The sequence below is a fragment of the Vigna radiata genome, unplaced genomic scaffold (genome assembly GCF_000741045.1).
Source record: "Vigna radiata var. radiata cultivar VC1973A unplaced genomic scaffold, Vradiata_ver6 scaffold_43, whole genome shotgun sequence".
Taxonomy (NCBI): domain Eukaryota; kingdom Viridiplantae; phylum Streptophyta; class Magnoliopsida; order Fabales; family Fabaceae; genus Vigna; species Vigna radiata.
The window spans coordinates 710,227-719,894 of NW_014542924.1; the positions used below are offsets into that span (position 1 = coordinate 710,227).

The window sequence follows — 9,668 nt, forward strand, 5'->3', positions numbered from 1 at the left end:
GACCTTTAGCCAAATTAGTTATAGTCAACCCTCAGCCTGGATTAGTCCATCTTGACCTTTGGCCTAAGATCACTCATCTCGAACTTTAGCCCGAGTTGACCTTAGGCTTGAGTCAGACTGACTAGTCTTGATCTTTGGTCTAGGCTAGCTATATAGACCTTTGGTCTAGACTGACTCATCTAGACCTTCAATTTAGACTAGCTCATCTCAACCATCGATCCGATTCAGGCCTTCTCAACTTTTGAATAAGGGTGCAGTCGACTTTTGATTAGGATTGGACTCGATCGAGTTAGGCCAAATTTTAGGCAAGGCCGACTCAGTCGAATTTAGACAAATTTTAACCAGTTTTGACTTGACTAAACGTTGGTTAGGGCTAACTTGATCGAATAAACCAAATTTGGCCAAACTTCGATTGGGATCGACTCTACCAAATTCAGAAGAATATCATTCAAGGTCGACTCGACTGAAAATCAATTAAGGCTATGTCGACCAAATTTTGACCAAGTTTGACTCAACTAAATTAAGGCTCGTATTGATCTACGACCCGAGTTCAGTTGCCTCAACCTACGGCTCAAGCCGACACGTCAAAACCTTTGTTTAATACCTTTGATCTTTGACTTAAATTGATCCATCTTTACCTTCATCTCAAATTAACATATGTGATCCAAAATAAAAGTATTGTTTTTGAAAGTTAATAAATGTGTTGTAGTAAGATTAAACTTTCCTTAACCCTAACCTAACCCATTTTTGAAAGTTAATAAATGTGTAATAAGATTAAACTTCCCTTAACCCTAACCTAACCCATTTAAGAAGGAATTTTAGAAATAACCCACTTAAGAAGGAATTTTAGAAATTAGGACTTTTCTTTTATCTCCTCAATTGAGGAACCCCTAAGCTTATTTAAAGATGGGGCAGAACCCCATGAGCCTTAGGTCAAGTTGATAGCTTTAGTATCACAAGAATTTTTCACTGTAACCATTACCAACCTCCAAATTTACAAAGAGGTAGATCAGCTTCCCTCGACCTCTCTCATTCAAAGCCTTCGGTACTTTCATTGGTGGTCGTAACATAACACATAATAACTTCAACACAGAATTCTACAAAATTTGTCCTTTCAACAAATCACCCTTCGATGTTAAAATAACAAGTAATTTATTTTTATTTAACTTTTAATCAAAGCCAAACAACTCATCAATGGACAAAGAATCTGAAAATCAAAACCAAGGCAAGAGCCACAAAAATTGAAGCTCTTGATCACAGTGAAAATCAGATACTCGTCCCTAATATTCCTCCTATGGAAACATTATGTTTCCATGTATTCCTTCATGAGCGACACTGCTGACGAGGCACCGGGTGGTTGCCCCTTGATCGTCAAAGATGAGTAAATCTCTATTGACAAGAAGCCTGCAAATGAACTTGTCATCGTCTTGAATCCAGTTACAGAACCTCATGAGCCTTTCCGTAATACCTGTTTATGAATGGAGACTGCCAGCACAGAATGGTGTGTACACGATAATTAGGCATACATGAAAAATATATTGTGAATGCATCGACTAATCAACTAGTTATAATATCGGGCAAATCCTTCTAGAATAAATACTGTTCTAACTAGTTAGAACATGACAGAAATAGAGTGGCTTAACAATTTTACGATTTTCCTCATCTGATTGGGACCAGCAAGTTGCATTCATACAGCAAGCATAGCATATTATCAACCAAAGATGAAAGAAAAATCAAACAATTCTTTTAATCAATGTTCTTTGGCAGCTTGGCCCCTTCCCTGTAGACACATGCAAGTATGTGAACTGAAATTGCATGGTAAATATTCTACAACTTTCGTTACAAGTAGTCTTGGATACTTTACTGAAGCATTTCCATTTTTAAGGGCAGTAATTGATGCTTGATGTTGTACTAAGATGTGAACATAAGAATTGGAACTCCAAAAGTCTGCGTTAGAATGCGCATGCGCTTACCTTAACATTTGATACATCAGGTGCATCTGGACTTTGCATGGGGTAGAACTTGTAAAATCTCATAGTCTCAAAAGCAGCTTTAGTTTCTTCACTCATTTCTGCAATTGCTTTTCTTCTCGACTCCCTTGCCTACGGGAGACATTCTAGGTAAAAATGCATAAAACAAAACACTATGGGCAGAACCAAAAGTAAAAGTACCTCTCTATTAGCTTTCTTTGCTTCGCGTACTTTTTCTTTGACAAATTCCTGAAACAATAAAACGATCAGTCTAACTGCTACTTGAAAGAGTTGGAAACTTGAATCGCTTCATGATTTACCATTACTCAATACCTTAAAAGTATCTTTTTGATCTTCCGATAACTCCTCCTCCTGTATAAGCTTATCAGTGAACTCCTGTGGAATATAGAACAAATTTATGAATGAGAACTTTGTCAATTATGATCTATTATATTCATTACATCACAGTACTGGTATATGCCAATCACTTAACATTTTGCTCGACACATAAACAATTAATTACTGTCACACAGGGTCTACATGACGCTATATGAAAAAGTAAGTGATTTCTGACGTGATTTATTTTAAGTGATTCTTATATAAGCAAAATCAATGTGTTTGTTTACACTAAGATAGAAGTACCTTTTTAATTCAAAGTGACTTCTATCTATTCTACCAAGCCTGTTTTTTTCTTTTCTGCTTCTGTTTTTTCTAAATAAGTTTATCCAAACATGTTAAAAATCCTAATAAGTGATTATTTTATTTAATAAAAAACGCTTTTTCGAAAAAAAGTTTAAACAAATAGACACACAATATTATAGATTAAAAGTAGTGATTATCAATTTTAGATTGACAAAACACAGAAATATTATTACAGGATTAAAAAATAGTTAAGTTTATCCTAAACAAAAAACATTAGAGAGATAATTCAATACCTCAAGCTCATCTAATTCCCAATCAAACTCACAGAAAATCTGCAAGAAAAGAAGAAAAAGTGGTAGATAAGTAAACAGGTAGAAAACTCAGTACATGATATTAACCTGCCCCACTCATGTAAACATGTCAATGAACACGTATTTTGCAGAAATTATCTCACTCATAATTACCGGCTTTGGCTCTGCTGGAAATATTATTTGAACTTCAGTGCTTTGTTCAAGTTCATCTTCCTTAAACGGCTGGTAGAAATCTGTTGCATAAATAACAAATAAAGGACACAACAAATCAAATCATAACCGTAAAAAGATATAACTATATGTTCTGTCCACTAACTAGTGTAAACAAGTTACGACTAGTATACATGTGATAAATTTTATTCTAGGTTAGAAACTCACAAGGCAAGCAGTACTCGTATTTCTTCACACGATCCAACTTCAGATGTTTCAATGCAGCCCTGTATCACAAAGATCCATATCACAAGACAAAAACCAGTCATGAGCAAACATGCTACACTTATTGATCTAAAGTTTCAACTAGCAGCTAGTTGCTACAATAAAGGACAACTTGCACATAGATATAGAGCACTGAAAATGGCACAAAATATCAAAGCACTGGACTTTCAGTTTTCCCAACTAACTTTACTTAAGTGTCCATTCAACTGAAATTGCATACTCATTTAGTTATTTGATAATATTTACGTGCAAGGGAACTTGACAATGTAAGTATAGCTGAATCTAGAAAAGTTCAACCCATTTTCGTATATTAATTATATAAAGGCAGAAAAACTTGGCAACAGAACCTATCATATCAAGAACAAAATTTAAATAATGTTTTGTCACACAACACTGTTGCAAATCGCATCAATTGTCATGACGGTAGCCAAGTGAGTGAAGTCAGAGTCTAATTGTGGTTCTTGGACTACTATACTCTTAAGTAAAAAAGGTTGTGACTTGACTATCAAACACAAGCACAGTTGCACCAGTGAGAGAGCATGCTTTCCATGTTTACTGTTTAAGACACAACTACTATTTTAATTAGAAGCACGCCCCTTGTTTTGAAGGCCTGGCTTTAAAGAGTACCATCTCCTCCAATGAGGAAGGACCACCTTTTCCAATTCAGCGGGATTGACACATAAGTAGAAGTTCATTATCAAATGAGACACAAGAATCCAATTTGAGGTGGGGGCACTCTTCTTGACTTCATCCTGATTTTAAAGAGTGGGCTTAACTCTACATCAATCGTTTGCCAAGGCATTATTATTTATCAAACAATAATAAATTTGAAAACCAGGGAATTACATGAAATTAAAAAATAACTATAATCATTTTGGCAATATCCAATATGAAGGAAAAGGGTAAATGTAATGCACGGAAAAATCAAACAAAAATAAAATTATTACTTCTAGGTAATAAAATTTACCTTCAAAATGGAAAGCAATTGAAACTAACAAACAAGTACAGAGGAAACAAAAACAAAGGAACAAAGGTCGCAAGGGATTTAGACACTTAAAGAAAACATATAAAGTTGCAAGAGGCAATGTTTCTTATCAAAAAGATAACTTCTCAAAGTAAATCTATTAAATTGGAACTTTTAACAAATCAAACATCTTTAACAATATTGCATTACTAACCTTGAAAAGTAAAATAGACTGAACTGAAACAGGATATTGATACAGACTGAAGGAAAAGACAGAGAGCGCCATACCTTCTTTGCGTGCAACTTAAGATAAATATTTGAGATTTTAATCTGTCAACTTGGCTTTCTCTGTTGTAAGTCAACAAAATTATGTTCAAGTTCAGATATGATCATGAAGTAATATGTAAATTAAACCTCCAAAATTGAAAAAATTTAGAAAAATACCGGTCCTCTAGGGGGATATATGGAACCCAGTCCATTTTCATTTGTGTCATGGGTATTATTTCTTCAGATTCTCTCTGAACGGAGTTAATCCCGATCTTATCTGATGGTGGGAAAGGTGAAACTACCTGAATACAAAAGGAAGTGAAATATCTTACATTTAAATAAAATTGAAAACAAAATACAATAGTCAAAATCGATATAATCTGATAAAACTAATTCCAATAACATTTACGCCTAAAAGTCTGTAAAATGGAATTTCCATAAAAATGTATATGCCCAGGGCCACAAATTCACTGATAGAAACTACAAATTCTTAAGTTTAAGAATATTCTGAGATATTAGTTTATAGATAGTGTTGATTCATTTCAACTGATACATTAGATTTATGTATAGGAGTCTGTTGACAATTTTGGGAAATAGAGAAAACTTATTCTAGGAACAAATCCTTGGTGACTATGGGATTGTTTTTATATATACAACCCTAATATTAGTAGCAAGATAATGTACCGATACAGACTAAAATTACAGCAAGGCTATTATAAAACTTCCTAAAATGCAAGAGGAAAGATCACAGTTTTAACAATCCCCCCTCAAGTCGATAAATAAATGCTTTCCAATCACAACTTGGACATATTCTTTCGAATCAGAGTGTAGTGGCTAGATCAAGTGCTGAAGCAAAATTTCGAGCAATGGCCCACGGAATATGTGAACTTCTATGGCTGAAGATTATATTAGAAGACTTGAGGATAAAGTGGGATGAACCTATGAGGTTATATTGTGACAATAAATCTGCAATTAACATAGCTCACAACCCGGTGCAGCATGGTAGAACTAAACATATTGAAATTGATAGACACTTCATCAAGGAAAAACTAGACAGTGGCATGATTTGCACACCATATGTATCCACCCAGAACCAACTTGCAGATATACTCACCAAGGGGTTGAACTGCATCAACTTTGAAGGAATCATATCCAAGCTGGGAATGGAAAAAACCTATTCACCATCTTGAGGGAGAGTGTTAGAAACCGTGATTGGCGTGATAGAGATTCGCATGGTGTATTTTAGGAAGTTTTATATTTGATGAGCTGTATTTTTGTAACAGTTATGTGCGGCCTTTATTAAGTTCATTTATGTTTGATTGATCCCGTAATCATAGGGATCTATCCCTTAGAATTAGAAGTCCATATTTCCTAAAATATGTTGCAGACTTATGTATTTGTATAGGGGTTAATAACCTCTTAAAATAATAAGAAAGAATTCTATTCCTTCTAAATTTGAGAAATATTTATACTGATTCACTCCAACTAAGCTACGTCCAATGTCTTCCGCAGAAGGTTCCACTATAATCTTCAACAAGATTACAATTGAGTATTCGCACAACTCTTGGTCTTCTCAGTCAGCACATAACTTCCTGCTACCCTAGATTGGATGAGTATTCTCACCACTCCTGGTTTCCTCAATCAGCGAATAACCTCCCTAGACTGGATGAGCCTTCGCACCACTCCTGTTACTAAGGAACCTTTCCTAGATTTCCTTAACTCAACTGAGTTCAACAAGTGTTTTAATTCTCTTCAAAATTACAATCAACAATTATGTACAAGTCTTCCAGACTATTACCCTCGCAGAGAGGATGTGATTACAATACAATGCAGTCTAAACACTCGCAGGTGTTTCTCTCTTTTTGTCTTTCTTTCTTACAATCAATAAGCAATATTACAATGAAGCTCAAAAGTATTGGCTTTCTTCTTTTCTCTTCTTCTCTTTTTCAGCTTAGATATTTTCTTTTTCTTAAGCTCTTTCTGTGCTTTTCTTTTGAACGCTTCTCATAGGATGGATATTTCATTGTATGTTATTCTCTTGCTATCCTCTTTTGAATGATCTTCTATTTAAAGGCTTTTTGGATAAGTGTTTGTTAGACTAAGCTTTTGGCCTTGATTCTTGTGTCTTCTCTTTCTTCGTGTACCGCAGTCACTGGTTAAAATCAACTTATCAGAGCAAGCATGTTTTTTCAGTACTTTGTTTGAAGTAGGTTGTACTTTCTTTTAGACACCGCTTCAAGTGAAGAACATTCTGTGAATACCTCTTTTGTCTCTAACGTCCATTTCTGATATTTTAATTTGAAGCTTGTGGATGCATGTAGAGTAACTCATCTGCAAAGAATATGGTAGATTGTACATCCAGCAAATATGTCTTTTCTTATCACTTTTGTTGATTTTGAATGTTGAACATTTAATGTCATTTAATGTTTGCTCAAAACAACAAAGTTTTTTTGATTTCCTATTTGAGGTAAAGTTTAACAATTAAGCTCTTCTTTCAAAGATACCAAGTGTTGAGGGAAGACTCCATCGTTGGATGAAGTATTAGCTTAGCTCATGGTATCGTTTAGACTGAGTAAATGTTTTTTGTGATTTTGCCTCTTTATGTAGATAGCGTTTAGCAATTTTGTGTTTTCTATTATGTTTTAAATTTTTGTCTTTTAGAGTGTTTTTGTCAATGACATCGTCTTGACATTGTTTCGTTTTCTCGAAAGTTAAATTGAATACCCTTTGGGTATGATAAGCTTTACACGTTTAGCTTCAACTCTCTTAGACGTTTTTGACTTCACAATCGTTTAGCATTGCATTTGGGTATTTTGACATAGTTTTTTTTCTGTTACCTAAAATTCTAATTATTTTCCTAAGGTTTTCTGTGTTGGGGATTTTGGTTCTAAGTCTTATGTTTCTTCCTATGGTATATTAGATTATTATTCTATTTAATGTTATTTGGTTAAACTTCAAAACATGAAAGTGTTTAGATGTATAGACGATTTTGTCTTAACAAATGATAGGTATTACATACCTATACGAATGACCTTGATTAACTGGAAAATGTATTCAAACGATACACTGAAATTTACCCAAACAACATACAATATCTGGTTATTAGAGAGAACCAGACTCTCCTCTCCTTAACCTTCACAACTTAAAAAACAAAAGATAGAAATTGCTAAACTCTGTCCATTCTGTCTTTATAGAAGTCAGGGGCAACTAACTACTTTACAGACAATTAAGATTACTTGTCATACAATAAACTGTTTGTCATACAAAAACAGGTTGTTATACATTTTTCCTTCTGCTATAAACCTTCTCTTTAAACCTATCGCAGCAATGTAAGTTGCACCTTACACTTACGTTGTCACGTAGCAATGAAGGTTGAGCCTTAGGGTTGAGATTAGAGGCTCCTAAAGACCAGGAGCACCGATACCATCTCAAGTTTAGGAAAAAATTGTGAGACTTCACTTATGAGATACATTATATTTGTATATACAAGAACCTGCTGACAATTTTAGGAAATAGGGAAGTATTATGGGAAACAAATCCCTGTGATTATGGAATTGTTCTGCATATATAACTCTGGTATAATAGCAAGATACAAAATAAAAATACAGCAAGACTAATATAAAACTTCCTAAATCGCATAACGAACAACACGGTTTAGACACAAATGACTATTGCTAATTTGCACAATCTAATTTTCGTTCAAAAAAACAGCCCAAATCAATTTAGCCAACAGATAACAGAACCAAGTTTGACAACTTACAACTACAACAACAGGTATGCAGACAACTTTGCTTTCATCTTTGAACCACACAAGTTGAGCTGGAGACATCAAGAACGATAATCAGTAAGATGAAACAGCAAGTAAAAGGAAATTGGCCACAAATCAAGCTCAAGCGGTGCCCTAACAAAATAACAAAACACTAAAGTTTGCATGCTACTTACGCTCGGTGCAGCCAAAGAGATAAACCCTTTTTCCATGCAGCACACCACCCTCTTCAAATGCATTCTGAACTCAATTTATTGACCAAATTACATATTTAATCTAAAAAGCCTAGGTAAATTCACCATAATCTAAAGCGAAACAATTCACAACAATACTCACTTCCAGGTTAGAGAAATTCCACTTGTATTGATACACAGAATCCAATTGATCCCACTGGCATCACATAAGAGACATTCAGAAGAAAAGAAACGTGACAGAAATGTTGTTGTGAAGGAAGAAGATCAAGGAAATAAATAAACAAACCTCTGTTCCTACAGGGAACGTTTCCCTCCACAAGTCCTCCTACAAATATTTATACCAAAATGCAACAATCATTAGCCGCACAATTTTTCAGTCTGGAACAAATATCACAGCCAGTAAATTGGATCAGGAACCATAAGCTACAGTTCAAACCGTTGACAAAAACACATAATCAACTTTAAAAAAAAAAAGTTGAAATTGAAAAATTAGGATGTAGCAGTACTAAATTGCGCTTGTCTTCGAAGTACTCGTCTTGCTTGGGAGGCTTAATTTTAGTGGATCTGTTCTTGCGTTGCTTAGGCTCTTGGTTCTGTTTCGCTTGCCTCTTAGTTCCTTTGCTCATTGTCAATTCAGAGAGAGAGAGAGAGAAGGGTGGATCGATTGGATTCAAATAGAGAAAGAGCAAAAGCAAATTTGTGAGCAATAATTTTGTTTAGGTTGATTTGTGAAAAATAGAGGTCAGTGATGTCAATAGCTCAAGGAACTCTACAAATTTGAATGAAGACAAAAACAGAACTCTACAAGAGGCGGGTTCCTTGTGAGAAATACTTTTCAAATTTCACTGTGCTAAACCTGTTTTTATAAATAATAAATAAATAACAATAATCTATGTCTATATATATATATATATATATATATATATATATATAAATTCACTCTGGTGTCTATATTATCTTTTTATTTTATCTTTTAAATATTTTTTATAAATTAAAATAATTATTTTATTAATATTAACCGTGATTAATTATTTAAATTTAAATGTTTTTGTTTAATCATTTTTTAATTAAGAACTACCTAAAATAAACAAAAACTATTAAAAATAAAATTGTAAAGAT

The 9,668-nt window shown here is 34.0% G+C and overlaps 1 protein-coding gene across 1 annotated transcript; it reads right to left on the reverse strand.

Moving 5' to 3' along the window:
* Positions 1-929: 929 nt before the first annotated feature.
* Positions 930-9,356, reverse strand: LOC106752731 (protein HEAT INTOLERANT 4). The gene is made up of 14 exons (XM_014634464.2): positions 9,056-9,356; positions 8,836-8,874; positions 8,692-8,745; positions 8,532-8,595; positions 8,350-8,408; positions 4,767-4,891; positions 4,611-4,670; positions 3,302-3,360; positions 3,077-3,156; positions 2,906-2,944; positions 2,304-2,366; positions 2,172-2,219; positions 1,974-2,102; positions 930-1,485 (listed from the first exon to the last, which is right to left on the reverse strand). Exons 1-14 carry the CDS (start codon positions 9,173-9,175, stop codon positions 1,438-1,440), a joined length of 987 nt encoding a protein of 328 aa, XP_014489950.1. The 5' UTR covers positions 9,176-9,356; the 3' UTR covers positions 930-1,437.
* Positions 9,357-9,668: the final 312 nt, after the last annotated feature.

What these genes read in the sequence shown, in the direction of transcription:
- LOC106752731 (XM_014634464.2), bottom strand. Translation starts at nt 9,175, where the DNA reads ATGAGCAAAGGAACTAAGAGGCAAGCGAAACAGAACCAAGAGCCTAAG. An exon ending in CGTTCCCTGTAGGAACAGAG is followed by an intron (nt 8,746 to 8,835) that starts GTTTGTTTATTT and finishes ATGTGATGCCAG; the next exon opens with TGGGATCAATTGGATTCTGT. An exon ending in TCTCTTTGGCTGCACCGAGC is followed by an intron (nt 8,409 to 8,531) that starts GTAAGTAGCATG and finishes TGATGTCTCCAG; the next exon opens with CTCAACTTGTGTGGTTCAAA.